The 16561-nt window shown below is 42.3% G+C and overlaps 1 protein-coding gene across 8 annotated transcripts in view; it reads left to right on the top strand.

Annotated features, from left to right (window-relative positions):
* The window catches only part of IQCK (IQ motif containing K), a 136179-nt gene that overhangs the window by 1447 nt on the left and 118171 nt on the right, over positions 1–16561 (top strand). For 7 of the 8 annotated variants that reach the window (XM_036076040.2, XM_036076036.2, XM_036076035.2 and 4 more), the window contains exons 2-4: positions 7166–7230; positions 8844–8973; positions 10103–10200. In XM_036076040.2, coding sequence (XP_035931933.1) covers positions 7166–7230; positions 8844–8973; positions 10103–10200 — 293 coding nt within the window. Of the gene's footprint in view, positions 1–5676; positions 5919–7165; positions 7231–8843; positions 8974–10102; positions 10201–16561 lie in introns of those variants that run through there. The other variant, XR_013448879.1, reaches the window with a different exon arrangement.

Below are 16561 nucleotides of genomic sequence, written 5' to 3'. Positions count from 1 at the left end.
ATCACATTATATTTAGAAAAATCTGTTTCATCTTGAACATTCTCCTTGTAATTTCTACCCTTTGTTCCTTACCCCCTTGGTGCTGTGACCCAAGCTGATCACTCTACCATAAAGAATCCACTCATGTTTGAAGGTAGTTGTGGATGTCTTTTCCCCCCAAAAAGTGAAAGACGTTTTGACTTCTCCAAGCCAAACAGCTTTGTAATAGAGTTTATTACTGGCGTGTTGTTTAAGGGAAACTGCTCACCTACCTCACAGGGCTGATGTGAGGACCAGGTAAAATAATATATGTGAAGGTGATTAGCATACTGTCAGGCATTTAGAAAGAGCTCAATAAATGTTCATTGTTGTTAACAACAAAACATGGTTTGCATTGTGTTTTAAAGTCATGAGATTATTTTGGTCAAATAGCCATGAAGGGAGAAAGCAAAGACAAGGAAGTGTGGTGCTCTCTAAAAAGCAAGTGAATTGATGCTACTCACAAAGTGACAAGAGTTACATCACAAAGTTAATGAGGTCAAAGATGGTGAATTATATACTCAGGTGCTGACTCGGGTCATGATTATTATAACCCAGATGAATTTCTTAACCATTCTAACATGCAGTTTTCTATAACAAACATATAGTGAGTAAATTTAGTGCCTCACAACAAACATGAAAAGCAGGCTTTGGGGTAATCCTATGTTTGAGGTTAACTGTTACATTCTTTTAGTATATCTCCATTTAAAAAGCAACTTATCACAGCAAATAGACCTGTGAGAAACTCAATTTCAGGAAGAAGAAATACAGAATAGGTAGATATCTGACTTAAAACTGTCCTACCTGGCTGATGCTGTGTGTGTGTATGTGTGTGTGTGTGTGTGTGTGTGTGTGTGTGTGTGTGTGTGTATGACTTGACGACTTACTTGTAATTGTTCTTTAATTTTCTCTCTCAACTTTACAGCGATGACTACCTCTGAGCTTTGTATCCTCAAAGGTACTTGTATCAGTATCAATAAAGTTCTTTCCTGCCAAGGCTTCTAATTAAATTTTATTATTGCTTTTGACATGATTTTTAACTATGGTTTTAACCAAGACTGAGTCAAAGTACTGGGAGCTTACAGTCTTCTATTTTGATATTGCTGTTATTACTCTCATCAACATCCTCATTATTGCCATTGGTTCATTACTCCAAATAGTCTCCAACCTCAACCCTTAGAGCTGTTGTAAAATCAGGTTCCTCCATCCCACCTGCCAGATACCAACAGGGACCAGCTCTGAATCAATGCTTGTAACCCTAGCACAGCAGTTGAGTACAGCTAGAGAAAAATGACACCGGGGGCTCTCACAGTGCCTATCAGTCAACATCCCTCAGTGCCTTCTTCCATTGCCCCCGTCTACTAGCCTCAAGTTTCTACTCCCCCCTCAAATGTTGGGTGATACCACTTAGTAAATGTAGGGGGCATTCATTGAGAAGAAGTGGGGAGGGGATCCTTCAGCTTCCTTATACCAATAAACATATTTGCATCTGTACACATACCCTGCTACCAACAGCTCAGCCTACATCTGTGCTTTGGTACCACCCTCTTGCCATCCCCGGATCCTGCTCTGTCACCCCCTCTCCTACATCTAACTTCTTTACTGACTTTTCCTTCCAAACATCCTTTGGTCTGACATCTTGAGAAAAACCTCTCCCTTAGCACGTATTATCTTCTAGCTCTTGTCTCTCCCTTTTCTTCTCTCAGCCAGGCTTCTGGAAAGAACACACTGCCCTTGTTCACACCACTGTCATTCCTTTTATCAACCCAGTGCAGACTAGCTCCTACTTACCTCATTGATCCAGTGAAATTATTCTCATCTCTTCTGTCAACATATCTACCCATGCTGGGAACTGTTATAAGTGCTGGGCTAGGAATGACTCCAGGCACTATTCTAGACACCCAACAACTTTCCATCTCGATGAGTGTCCCCATCATTCACTCAGCTACCCAGTCCAGAAATCAGAGATTCATCCTAACATGTTTCCCGTTCACTTTTCATGATCCCCACATACATTTCTCCAATCCCTACAGATTGTACCTGCTTAACATTTATAAGCCCCAGCTCCTCAGCCCCTAGTTGTCATGGCTCCTGCTTTAGGTCAGGCCCTTACCACATCCTGTTTGGATTGTGCTGTAGCTTTTTAAATGCAGAAGGCCCCTGTCAGACCCTCTTCCACAGGACCCTCTCTAAAATTCAAATCTGATCACATCATGCCTTGACCTACAATGATTTTTCATAGCTTTCATGGTAAACAAACTCTTTAGCTTAAGACCTAAGCCCCTTAATGATCTGGTTCCTGTCTTTTTTTTTTTTTTTAGGTTCAGCACCTACCATTTGCTCAAATCATACTAATGGCAACAGCTATTGAACTGCTCTATGTGCCAGGCACTGTGCTAGATGCTTTTCCTCTAGCAACGCGGTGAGGGTTTTCCCTGTTGTACAGGCAAAATGGAGGAAATTGAGGCAGAGAGAGTTAAGGAAACTGTCCCGAAGTAAGTGACAGAAGCAGGCTTGCACTCAGCTGTGTGTGTCACTCAGGTCCAAGCCCTTACACAACATACAGCATGCTCCGAAGTGTCGCCCGGGGCACCTGCGTTAAAATCTGGATTGCTTGTGAAAATGCAGATCCTGTGCTCTGTCCTGGACCTGATGAGTTGGACCTCTTGGGAGGGAGTCCTGAAGCTCTGCATTCTAAGTGAGCTCTCCAGGTGAGGTACAGAGCACAGTGCTCCTGTCCTGTACTGTGTCCTTTTAGCCACAAGAACTAATTCCTCCAATGCGCCGTACTGTTCTACTCCTCCATGCCTTGCCCAGGCTTTGCCCCTTACTGGAACGTCTCTGCCTTCTCATCTTTATCTTTCAAGACCTAGCCTAAGTGGCCCCCCCTTCTAGAAAGGCTTCTCTCGTTCCTCACACTGATTTTGAAGCCCTGTCTCCTCACTGCACTGAGAGACCATTGGGCATAGCCCTCTCCAGCAGCATGTCCACATCTCAGAGGCACCGGATTACTGTTCATCCCCTCACCAGAACATAAGCTCCTCTGCACTAGGCATCTATCCGTCCAGCACCTAGTACAACCCCTCGCTGTAGTGTATGCGGGCTAGGTGTTCATTAGATTCACTCCCGCCTCTTCGCCTTCCTGATCCATCCCTTTCCAATAGGCCCCTGTTGGTAAACATTGTATTTTTTTTTAAGTATTTTTATTTATTTATTTTTGAGAGAGAGAGAGAAAAAGAACAAGCGGGGGGGGGGGGAGGGGCAGAGAGAGAAGCAGGTTCCCTGATGAGCAGGGAACCCCATGCGGGACTCGATCCCAGGATGCTAGGATCATGACCAGAGCCGAAGGCAAACACCTAACCCACTGAGCCACCCAGGTGCCCTAAACATTGTATTTTAATTGCTGTTTCAGTTAGGAACACGTTCAGCAGCAAATCAGAGACAGTCTAATAGTGGCCTGAGCAAAAAGGACATTTCATTATCTCATATCCTTAGGAACATAGAGGGGACAGGTTCCAATTTTGGCAGAAAGGCTCCACTCTGCCAATGGGGTTATAAGCTCTTCCTGCTCTGCCTCTTGCAGAATATTGCCTTTGTTGTATAAAATGAGTAACCACTTTCACTTGTTCTTAGTATTCACTGAATGTGCATATAACACTAAATTCCCCTAATCGATTAACCCAGTTTACAAGCTTCGATAACTAAAAAATTGTAAACATTTATAAATTTAGTATACCTGGTTTTCTTAAGCATTTCTAATGCTAAACAGACAAGCAAATTTCCTAAGCACTGAAGCAGCTCTCAGAAATTGAATGAATCAGGGGCGCCTGAGCGGCTCAGTTGTTAAAGCTTCTGGACGGCTCAGTCGTTGGGCGTCTGCCTTCAGCTCAGGTCATGATCCCAGGGTCCTGGGATAGAGCCCCGCATCACATCGGGCTCCCTGCTCAGCGGGAAGCCTGCTTCTCCCTCTCCCACTCCCCCTGCTTGTGTTCCCTCTCTCGCTGTCTCTCTGTCAAATAAATAAATAATCTTAAAAAAAAAAAAATTGAATGAGTCAAACTATGGTAAATCAAGTTATTTTAATGAGTTCAATACTCTACAAACTTAATCAAATTCATACAAGCTCATATGGTTTTCAATGTCAAAAACATTGGTCTGTAATCAATTACATATTTTAAATTGAAATCACAAGGCAAAAGCGACAAGTTCTCAAATATGCCAGATACTCAAACATTATAGAGGCTTGAAATCACAAACACATCATATTGTCCTGAAGATAATATTATTTTCCTGTACTTCTGCATAATCATTTCAACTGTATATCTTTTGCGGTCATATGATGAAAAAGTTTGTATCTTTTCCATCAAATTTAAGTGGACTCTTAAGAGATCTACTTGGAAAAAATCTAAATAGAAAAAATATAAATAAAGAAATGCAAATAAAAGCAACATATCATTTTAAATATAGATAAGATTGGTAATACCCTGGAGAAACAGACAGTCTTACTATTAGGAGTATAAATCGTTGTAAACTTTTTGAAGGAATATTTGGCAATTTGACTGAAATTTTAAACTATTTTTTCCTTTAACAGAACAATTCCACATCTAAGAATTAATTCTATAAAAATACCTCCTTTCCAATTGATGATGTGTATATAGTGATGCTCCTAGCAGCATTGTTTGTAATAATGAAAAATTGGAAACAACCTAGACACCAAGTACACTGGTTAAATAATTGTGGCATATCATGTATGTAGCAACCTTGAAAGATGTCCAAGACTCAACACCTAAAATGGTTCTTGGCACATAGTACGCTCTCACTAAGTGTGAACAAATGAATAGATAAAGGATCAAAAGTAACTTGTCAAACTATTCTTCATTTTGTTCATCCATTCAGCAAGTATTCTTTGGGAATATGATGGTGAGCATAAACAGACCCAGACAATTTCCCTCGCAAAACACACAGTCATTAATTTTTACAAATTTCAAATAAGGATAAAACTGATAAGAATTATGAAGAAAAAGGACTGTGCTATGAGGTTCTATAGTTAGATGATTTGACGTGGTCTAGGAGATCTAAAGGAAATAAATGTATTTGTGTATTATATACATATGTTAGTAAATACATTGAAAATACAGTGGTTGTGGGTTATAATGGGATTGGATGTGACTTACACTCTTTACATAAGACAAGTCTGTATTATTTGGAATTTCTTCATGATAGCATGTGTTGCTTTTGTAATCAGACAAAGCTCTAAATGTATATATCCTAAATCTGAATAAACAGTTTTCTCACCCTGTTGGTGTTTCTCAAAGTGTTTGGGGAAGAAGAGTGAATTTACATGCTTGCTTGAGAGGAAAGCAAAGTGGTAGAGCTCAAGCTGTTACGGTGGGCGGAATTCTAAGATGGCTCCAAGGATTCCCACCCCCTACTCCACACACCTCCTCGTTATTCAATCAAACACAAATCTAGGCGTTGCCAACAAGGGATCTTCCAGATGTAATTGAAGTTTGTCATCAGTTGACTTTTAACTTAGGAAGATCACAGTAGGTGGCCCTGACCTAATCAGGTGAGCCCTTAAGTCAAAGTCATTAAAGCAGAAGAGACTCCTGTTCGCCTTGAAGTAGCAAATAACAATGTGTGAACTGTCCTTGACAGGACCTGAGGGTGGCCTCTAGGAGCTGAGAATCCCACCAACAAAAAGAAAATGGGGATTTCAGACCTACAGCCACAAGAAACTAAATCCTGCCAACAACCAATGATCTTAGAAGAGGACCCAACCCTCAGATGAGATCACAGCCATGAATGGCCAACACCTTGATTTGAGCCTGATCCCATACCCGGACTCCTGACCTACAGGAACTGTGAAATAATAAATTTGTGTTGTTTTATGTTGCTAAGTTTGTGGTAATTTGTTACACAGCATTAAAAACTAATATAGCTGGTACTGGGAATCAAGACTGCTTGCAACCTACAGCCTGACATACTGGTCCCCAGCATGATAACTAGGGGTTAAAAAAAAAAAAGCCAAGAGGTGTTTCACTGACAGGGAACCAGGTAGTAGAACAAAACATAGGTCCAATACAATTTTATTCATTCCATCCATACCATCTTGCCCAAAAACTTTTTCCTCATCGCTGCAAAGCAGCTATGCATTTGCCTTTAAAACATTGGCTTTTCCAGAAATATTTTTACCACTCTCTTTTAGGGATGTAACTAAGATAGCCCATGAGCATTTCTGTCCCTCTCTGAGCAATAGTTCTTGTTACCCTGCAGAACTTGTATGGACTGTTCTTTGCGTTAGGCTCTCCCAACAGGTTGACTGTGAACAGCCTTGAAACCTGGCAATCATTCTCCAACTCACTGCACATTAGAATCAGCTGGAAAGCTTTAAAAATACTGATTCCCAGGCCTCCACCCTAGACCCATTGAATCAGAATTTCTGGAGTTGGGCCAGGCTTTGGTATTTTCAAAAAGCTCCACAGTGATTTTTGTGTGCAGCCAGGGTAGCAAGCTACCAGAGTTGAGAGCAGAACTGCTACCACTTGTGCGTACAAGTCACCTGGGATCTCGTTAAAATGCAGGTTCAAATTCAGCAGGTCTGGGTGGGTTTGAGGTTTTGCATTTCTAGCTCCCCAGAGATGCCAGTGCTGCTGGTTCTTGGGCATACTTTGAGTAGCAAGGTCTTTATGGGGTTGCTCTTCCAGATGCAAACCCCAATCAGGCCATCCTACCTTCATGCTCATCCTCATGACTTCAAGAGACAGCTCATCTCTCTGTCACTTTTATTCTGCCCTCCCATCATGTGCTCCTCTTCTTTCTTTTCTCCCCTCCTCTCTGTAGCTGCTGGTGTCTCCCCTTAGTTATCATAACTTGGGGGCAAAATCTAAAGTTGTACCTTCTCAGCCAAAGAGTCTCAAACTCTTACATAAAGCCTTGAGTCTGTCATACAAGAGAACAATCATCTCTTATCCATTTTAAGTAAGGTGGTTCACAGGAGTTATTAACCTATAGTAGCCAGTTGTTTTTACTTCTATAAACCATCAACCAAAATAAAATTTAAGAATGTTTTATTCAGAGGAAAGGAAATTGCATCACAAACTGCAATGAAGTGTGGAATTAAGGATTTTTTTCCTGCTCCCTTTAGAGTATGAAGCTGAGCTGCCTCCCTTTCCAGAGGGATATAAAGTCAAACAAGAAGCTATGATTACTGTGAGTATCGCCCAGACCCCAACTTAAATGAAAGGCTCTTATGTGAGAATGGTGCTGACGTCATGAGTTTGGGAGGTGGGAAAGGGAAGGCACTGGAATTAGAACCAGAAATTGGGGCCAGCCCTAGCTCTACTACTAATGGTGCGACTTAAAGGGCATCATATAACCTCTCTGAGCCTCAGTGTCCACCTCTGTTAAATGGAACAGATAATCCTTGACTAACTCACAGGACCTCTGTGGGGCTCAAATGAGATCCTGGATGAGAAAGGTCTTTACAAAGAAGTCAACACATGTCCATGTTGGGGACAGTTGGGGATAGAGCATGTTTCTCTATGCATGCCAGTGTGGGTAAGATAAAAAAGACTGTACTAAGAGGGCCAAGGACAAGGCAGCCAGGAAGGGGGGCCCTCAGGCAGTATGCTTGGAGTAAAATAGGGGCTTAATGGAGTTTAAAATAAAAGAGCAGGGCTCTGAGAGAGTTGGGTTATTGAGCAGGGTCACAGGGATAGGACCCAAACCTAAGTCTCTAGACTTGGCAGTAGCTTATTGCAACTGCCACTAGTAGAGATTCTGTGTCTAAGAAATTTCTTGGCCTGTGATTGTTCTTTTTTTAATAGCGTCCTGTTCTTGCTCTGTGGATTTAATGCTTTCTCAAATTTCTCCGCAGATACCAATTACAGTTCCCTTCCCTGAATTGTTGGTGCTTCTTCCAGTCAGTTGTTCTTTGTAGATCCTGATCTCTGTCTTTTATGCTGTTGATGTTCTTTATCTGTGTAGAGAATTTTGTTATTTATTCAAAATTTAAAATGGGCATCTGAGTGGATTTTTCTATGTAGCTGATATGATTTTCTTCTATTGTACGTGTGGGTTTGTTTTCTGGATGAGTCTCTTCTATGAGTAGAAACATTGACTAGGAGCTCGTGGGGAGTGCTTGTCTACTGGAAGACTTTTCTTCGGGGTTGCAGGCAGAGAGCCTCCAAATCAATGGTGAGCTTTTTTTTTTTTCCTTTTGGCTACCAGCTTGGCCAATCCTTGGAGTCATTGGAAATCACTGGACTCATTGGGAAGGAGGGAGACCTGGATATAAAATGCTGGTGGGAATGGAGCTTTATGTATATTGAAAGGGGCGGAAGCAGGAGAAGGGGGAATGTAGACAGCAGGCCAGTGGAGCCCCAGTCAGACTTTCACTTAACCCCGCCTGTTTATCATTCCCTTTCTCATTCCCATCCTCTGAGGACTTGAACCCCTAAGAATCGAAGCCTTTTGGAGTTTTGATGGGAATAGGGACTCCCATCCCCTGGGACAGTTTCTTCCTATGGATCCTGGGCTGCCATTACCTCTCTTATTTGACCATTTGCTTCATCCCTGTTTCTTTTGGAAATGTCAAATCTTTCATCCACTAATGGTCCTCCTGTTCTTTTCTCTATTAGGGCTTTATTCCTTGATTGTCATTATAGGTGTCTCAGAAAGGAAGAGGGACAAAGATTTGTACTCATTATGCCCCTTGAACCTGAAGTTAATACAGAATTTTATCCTTTGTTAGGTTATACAGGAAAATACAGTTATTTAAGCTATTTATATGAATTGATTTCCTCCCCAACCCCCCCCATCAGGTTTCACCATTAGAGGAAACGGTTCTCCATGGCTTCAATACAGAGCACCTTTATTCAGTTCCTCATTTGACCATGGACTCGCATGTACCCTGTCCTCAAGTTAAGTTGGAAACAGTCGATCCAAAAACATGTAAGTAAGGAAGTGAGATTTTTGTCTTTTGTAATTTGGGGCTTGTAACATTGCAAAACCAGAGGACGGGGATGGGATGGGCAGACCTCAGGGGGACCACAAAAATACGAAAGAATATGTTCTTATTTTAATTTTAATTTTTTTATTTTTATATTTTATATTTTTAAAGATTTTATTTATTTGACAGAAAGAGAGAGCGAGAGCAGGAACACAAGCAGGGGAAGTGGGAGAGGGAGAAGCAGGCTTCCCACTGAGCAGGGAGCCTGATGCGGGGCTTGATCCCAGGACACTGGGATCATGACCCGAGCTGAAGGCAGACGCTTAACGACTGAGCCACCCAGGCGCCCCTATTTTTTATTTTTTAAATATATATCAGAATTTTATTTTTTTAAACATTTTTAAGTAGCCTCCATGCCCAACATGGTGCTTAAACTAACAACCCTGAGTCAGCCAGGCACCCCTTAATTTTTATTTTTAAGAGAAGTACCTTTATCCCACTGATTTGTCTTTAAGGTTGAAATACAATAAAAATAATAAATAACAGCAAGCATACCTTGATTCTACATTAAAATCAAAGGGGAGAATATAAGAAGTGGATGAAAGTATCACGCTGCCCTGCATTGTGGGTTTAAGTCAGAGGTATAGACTTTCTCCATCTTCTCCCTGGGCCCAGTTCCTCTGGCCTTCCCTGGTGCCAGACCTCTCCTACCGCTTTGTTCTGTTCTCTCTGCTAGTGTGCTTTGGGCCTTGGCACCCACCACCACCATTTCTGTGGTACAATCCATTGTACCCCCACCTTGTTCCTCTCCGGCCTCATTGCTACCATATTTCCCTTGCTTATTTTCCCTCCAGCCACACTGGCCTCCTTGCTGTGCCTGTGGCCCTGGCCCGGTGCAGGACCCCTCTACATCCTCGCCAGCCCACAGAGGCTCAAAGATATTTTAAGTTTGTTTAATAATACAGCCTAACTCAGCAGTCTGGAGTAAAATGCAACATTTAAGGTCATGTTATTTCATGGACAGTATCTTTTTTTGGTTCAGAAACAAACATTTCTCCCAGATTCATCTGGGCCATTTGGGAGTTTCAGTGGGATTTTTTTTTTTTTTTTTTTTTTTTTGGCTTGATTTAGGTTCCCCCAAGGAATATTTGGAAACATACATCTTTCCAGTTCTGCTTCCTGGAATGGCTAGCCTGCTTCACCAAGCAAAGAAAGAAAAATGTTTTGAGGTCAGTTGCCCTGTGGGGTTTCTTTATTTCTAAATGCTCAGTAATTCATTTTTATCAGATGGTACCTCATTATCTCAGTACCATCAAGTGGTCGTTCTCAAAACAATCCCTTTGGGAGGGAGAGCTCTGTTTTGGTCACTCATCTCCAGCCATGACATCTAGTTGTGCACACACATGCACTGCCATCTGTCTGGCCGCTTGGCTCTAGAGAGGTTTTCTGCCTTCTTGGCCTCCCTGCCTGCCCTTCTCCTGGGTAATTGGCATCTACCAGGTTTATTGGCTCCCATTGACTGTGTGTGCGGATTAAAGCTCTCCTTATATTTTATCTGACTCTGGATTGATCTTCCCACCTCTGGCCTCTCCATACTCCACTTCATGCTCAATATTATGCATGTAGCTTGCTTCAGGAGAGGCCTGGCCCACAGTGAGTGCTCGCCGAGCATTAGTCATGGTCACACTGCAGCCAGTTTTCTGTGTGAATGGAGTTCCAATCCTGGCGCACCCTCCCGTAAATACCCATGTGGAGGCTCCCTCTTTTCTACAGTTGACAGGATACTTTGGGGTGTGTGTGTTCCCTGCACAGTTTTGAGAATACTAGAATTTTGAATGGCCCACATGAAGAGAGTAAAATAGCAACAATATTTAATATTGGCCAAGAGCTTACTCTGTGCCAGGTGCTTTGCTGAATGCTTGACCATTCATTATTTCATTCAGCCCTTCCAACAGCCCTATGAGATTCCTTAGTGTCCTCTGCATTTTACAGATGAGGAAACAGAAGAACAAAGAGATTTAGAAAAGTGATCAAGATGAATTTGCAGAGTTAGGATTCAGATCCAGGTTATGATTCAAAATGATACTTAAAAAATTGGCAGTGCAATTTAACTACAGTGCAAACCTCAGTCAGCTGCCACATCCCAGGGTCTTTAGAGCATTCACAGCTAATTGTATCAACTGTTTCCTTGCCCCTCAGCAGAGTCTCTCTCTGAGAAGAGGTGCATACTGCCCGGATGGTGCTTTTACATACTGAGGAGACACCCATAACCTAGATAATCCTAACTTCATCCCTCCCAAACAATGGAAGTTGGAAGCTGTCCTCTAAATAGCTCCAGGAAATACTGATTTTTTAAAATCCATATCTGTTTTTTGAAGAACAGTTTTGTTACTTGCCGTAGGTTATAAAATCTGAACTGTTTCCACTTACAATTTTTTCATTTGCTCATTTGGCTTCTCCTGAGGGCTTAATGTCCGTCCCCCATTCATAATTGACCTTCCTCTCCACTGTGTGGTGCTAATAGGTGCAAGGTGCAGCTGGGTGGAAGTGAGGCCAGGGGCCAGAGAACAGAACCCCTAGCCTGACCCTGCTGATGTCAGGTGGCTTTGTCTCTCTGGCTTCAGGTCCTGCTGCTAAATGAGGGAGACCAGACCGTCCTGCAAGTCACATTTCAGGGATCTTTCTTTTTAATCTTGCTGTTGGCCAAAGTATATTCAGTGTGCTGTGCCTTTTATTAGATTGAACAAAGAATGGCACACAATGATTAAACAATGAAATGAGCACAGTGGAAATAACCTGTGTTTGAATATGCGTAAAGAATATCCGTAGACAGATTAAGTCACCCAAATTCAGTTCTGTTTAACAAATATTTATTAAATCCTACTATGTGCTGATGACCGGGCCATCCCCTAGGGAGGGACACAGAGAGGACCAGCTATGGCCTTGTCCTCAAGAAAACCACAAATGAGCAGTAAAGCCTTTGGTAGCTGAAGGGTTTTTTTTTTTTTTCTCCCTTTGTATCTGTTCTCTGAAATAAGAATGGATGTGGGGAAACAACAAGAGTGCATCTAGGTGCTGTGAATGCACGTCTAGACCTTAACACAGCTATATTCAACTGTGCAGACTTTGTTCTAATTTCTTCAGCTGTTACTCTTCTAATTTATACCCTTTCACAAGACACAAAAATCAGCTAAAAGGGCAGTAATTAAGATTTTACATTGAGGGTTATATCTCTACTGTTTGCCCATAAATAATTTTGTAATGAGGGGGCTAGAAATGGTTTCCAGCCTCCAGGCAATGATAAAATGCTTTTAAAGAATCAGAGATATTTCTATTTGTATTAGAGATTAATGAGGCATCCTTGTGCCAACTCATATTTCATCTTTGACGTCCTGCAGATGAGCTGCCTCTGGGACTAAATGAAACCAGTCTAAACATAAAATGCTGCAGGGTGTTTGAATGGAGCATTAAAGTTTAAATGTTGTAATGAACGATCAAGGAATGTAGAAAATGTAGGTTCTTAAAATTGTTAGCTTGCAAAAACTGATAAACTTTCAAGGCAGCCAGACACACTGGAGTCCAAAATCCTGCTCAACTGCTTCCTTGTGGTAGGACCCTAAGTGATCTGTGAGCCTGTTTCCTCCCCTATGAAAGGGATGGCAGAAAAAAAAGGAGGCGGGGGATGGCAGAGGTGCTCCTGTGACCAGGAGGATGAGGGGAAGCATTTTTTTTTTTTTTTAAAGGTTTTATTTATTTATTTGACAGAGAGAGACAGCGAGAGAGGGAACATAAGCAGGAGGCGTGGGAGAGGGAGAAGCAGGCTTTCCGCTGAGCAGGGAGCCCGATGCGGGGCTCGATCCCAGGACCCTGGGATCATGACCTGAGCTGAAGGCAGTCACTTAACCAACTGAGCCACCCAGGCGCCCCGAGGGGAAGCATTTAATGAGGTTCGCAGGCACCGAGGAAGGTTAGCGTCCTACCCAGCCTTCCCTCAGGCTTTGCCCCAAGCTCAGTAATTTGAATACTACAGATATGCAAGATGGGTGGATTACCATTAGCTTCTTTCATTTCCTGATTTAGGATTTCTTAATTAAATCTAATTCCCTCCTTTTTCACCCCGTGGTCATGTAGTCTTTTGTGGGTTATTTTTGAAGGCTTGAAAATTACAGCAACATTTGTCAGACCCAAGTAGAGCTTCTCTTACCCAGATCTGCACAACAGATTTGCATTTTCTCAATTCAGCTGTTCCTCACATCCTGTCAGTGGGAATAGATGCTTAAACTGAATGATAACCAGCTTCCAGCCAAAATTACATAACTGGAGCATTCTTATCTGTCACCCACAACTGAACTCGCATCCGAATGGCTCTTAAACAGCAGCATGATTCATTGTTTATTGGGGCCATTCAAATTATATCTTGAAACAGCATTTATATTAGGTCACTCAAGAAATAATTGCTGATTTGTATTTTGCCCTTAAAATCCTGACTTATAGTTAGGTTTCCTTGCTTTCGTTATTTTCTGTTTTGTTCTATGATGTAGCTCCAGGAGCGCCTGGGACGTGGTAGGGACCTACTAAATATTTGTTGGATGAATGAATATGGTTCCTCAAAAGTCAGGGCCAATTTTTAAGATAGCAGTTAAGTTATGGGAGCGCTTGTCAGTTTGCCCTAGCTATTACACGCAAGAGCTAATTTACTAACTGTACCTGCAGTGTCTCCATTTACTGCCTCTGGAGGAATGTAAACTGTAGAGTGGCTTCCCCTAGAGCTAGAGCTGAGTAAGGAGCCAGTCCTCTAAAACTGAAGGGGCCTCCTAACAGATGGAGAGCCAGAGAGTTGAGCAAGAAGCTGGAATTGAAGAATAGCAGTTTCTAGCACTTTAGGGCCCTTACATTGTTGTAAACATTTGATCTGCAGAAACTCATTTCATCTTCCCAGCAACCCTCTGATGTGGGTGCTCTTATTTCAGTCTTACGGATGAGGACCCTGCAGTGCCAAGGTTAACCAACAAGCTCAAGGGAACAGCTAGTAAGTGGTAGAGCCGAGATTCAAGCCGAGCACTACTCTGCTTCCTGAGTCTAGGAGTTTGACACCAGACCACGCTGGTGGTCAGTCCAGTGGCTTGCCACAAGCACAGGGTACATTCTGATATGAAAAATGGGTCTGGAAGCTGTGGAGAAAAGGAGTGAGAAGTGAGGCAGATCTGGGGCAGTCACCCAGACCAGGCCCTCATGCAGGCCTCGTGGGGCAGAATCTTTTATTTAGATTGTCCCGCGAGTACCATGACACTCCGAGGAAAACTGGAGGGAATAAAGCAGAAGGGGGGCAGGGAGAATAATGAGCGGCACCTCATTGCTATGCCATAGAGCATTTGGCCAATTAGACACACACACGCACACACACACGAATGAGGCAGTCTATGGCACATGGTCCAGTGGTTCAGAACTGAGCCTCCAGAATCAGGCAGACTTTGCTTCCAACCTGACTCTGCCCCAGACAAGCTGTGTAAGCTTGATGATTTTGATTTTGATTAATTCATAATTCAATTCCTTTATACATGTCATTTTAAATATTATGAATGGAACTCTGGTGAATTTCATAAAGACACTAAACAAATGGTTTGTTCATCATCAGATATTTTAATCTTTTAAATGCTCAGAATAAAATTCAGCTTATTTAACAAGCAGATATTTCTCTAGTCCTTAATTTTTGGAGGAGATTACAACTGGAAGACTAAACCTTAAAGGAATGATTCCCATGAATTATCTCAGCCTTAAGATTAAATGAAGACCCTGTGCATTTCCTGAGATGAATTTAACAAGTGAAATAGATTTATTTAATACTCCCCCAGATAGTTGTTTTCAACTATGTATAAAAAGGTCACAGAGAAGGGGTGCCTGGGTGGCTCAGTTGCTTAAGTGTCTGACTTTGACTCAGGTCATAATCTCAGGGTCCTGGGATCGAGCCTCGAGTCAGTCTCCCTGCTCAGCGGGGAGTCTACTTCTCCCTCTCCCTCTGCGCCCCCCACTCATGCACGCACATGTGCGTGCTCTCTCTCTCTAAAATAAATAAATAAAATCTTAAAGAAAGAAAGAAAGGTCACAGGGATGTAGTAGGTGGCATCTATACAGAAAGTCAATGGGCCTTTTAGTTTTGCTGTGACATTAGCTGGGTGCTAGCAATATTTTATATTGTGTTAAACATACTCTGTGAAAGATAAAGAATGGGAAATGATTACTTTGTACAAATAGTTGATGGAATTACATCTGTGAATTGACAGTAGATACTGTACAGGCATTTCCTGTGTGTATACTGACATATGCAGTACACAGACCAAACCAAAGGTAAATGAATGTAAATGATAGTATCCAAATCTATTAGCCAATAAGCGGAAAGTAACACGTAAGCTGGGTGAGAGGTGAAAATTTGGAGGCCTTTGCTCCAAAGTATTTTGGTAATTTTTGAAAATTTTGTGAATATTTGAAAATAAGTGTGAATTACTTTTGTAACTATAAAAAATAGAAATTATAAATAAACAACATTTTCACACCCATATATTTAACTTTGCTCCCCCATCTAGGTGATTTTCTTTCTTTTTCATTTTCACTGATACACTGAGTAAGTCACTCAGCTCCATCTTTTTACCATTTGTTCTGTTTTTAACTTATGGCACTTTGGCACTGAAATCCTCTGGTACAACTCCTCTTAAGTTTTCCTGATGACCCAGTACTGCCAAATTCAGTCCCTACTCCAGGGACAAAAAGGAAGCCAGTATGGAGGGAGCAGAGCAAGCGAATGAGATGGGAGGTGAAGTGGGCAAGGTCGCTCTGCAGCGGCCATATCATATAGGCCAGTAAAGAGTGTGAGTTTTATTTTAGGAGCACTGGGAACTCATCAGGGCAGTGGTTCTCTACCCTATTGGGCCCAATGCCCCCTTGTCACATTTTATAGAGCCCTCTTCATGTCCTGAAAGGAAATGCTTAGATAATATTTATTACCTATTTATCAGTTACCTGATTGCTGTGTTGTTGTATCATAAACTACCTGGAAACTTCACGGCTTAAAACAATGATTTATTATTTCTGTGGGCTGACTCTTCTCTTGGTCTCACCTTGACTCACTCAGGTGACTGCTTTCAGCAGGTGACTGGGCAGGGCTGGGAGGCCCATCTGGCCTCATGCACGGGGCTGGAGCCTGGGTGCTCGCGTGGGCTAGGCGCTTCAGTTCTCCTCCACATGCCTCTCTCATCCTCTAGGAGGCCAGCCCTGCTCCTTTACAGCCTGGTGGTCTCAGGGCAGCCTTCCAGGAGGGCAAAGGCAGAAGTGTGAGTCTGAGGCTCAGGAACCCCCACAGCATCCCTTCTACCACATTCTTTTGGTCAAAGCAATTCACAAAGCCAGCAACTCACAAAGCAATTCATAAGTAGGTGAGAAATAGACTCCCTCTAGAAGAAGTGGCAAGGTCACATTGCAAAGGGGCATGGACCTAGGAGGCATGGTTAATTAGCTGCCCGTTGGCATAATAATCTATCACATCTATCTGTGCAGTAATTTCAAATATATATAGTGGCTGTTTATATAGTGGACTAT

This window comes from Halichoerus grypus, chromosome 6 (assembly GCF_964656455.1).
Source record: "Halichoerus grypus chromosome 6, mHalGry1.hap1.1, whole genome shotgun sequence".
Taxonomy (NCBI): domain Eukaryota; kingdom Metazoa; phylum Chordata; class Mammalia; order Carnivora; family Phocidae; genus Halichoerus; species Halichoerus grypus.
The sequence above is the reverse complement of the archived record's forward strand: the minus strand, read 5'-3'. Positions and strand labels throughout refer to the sequence as shown.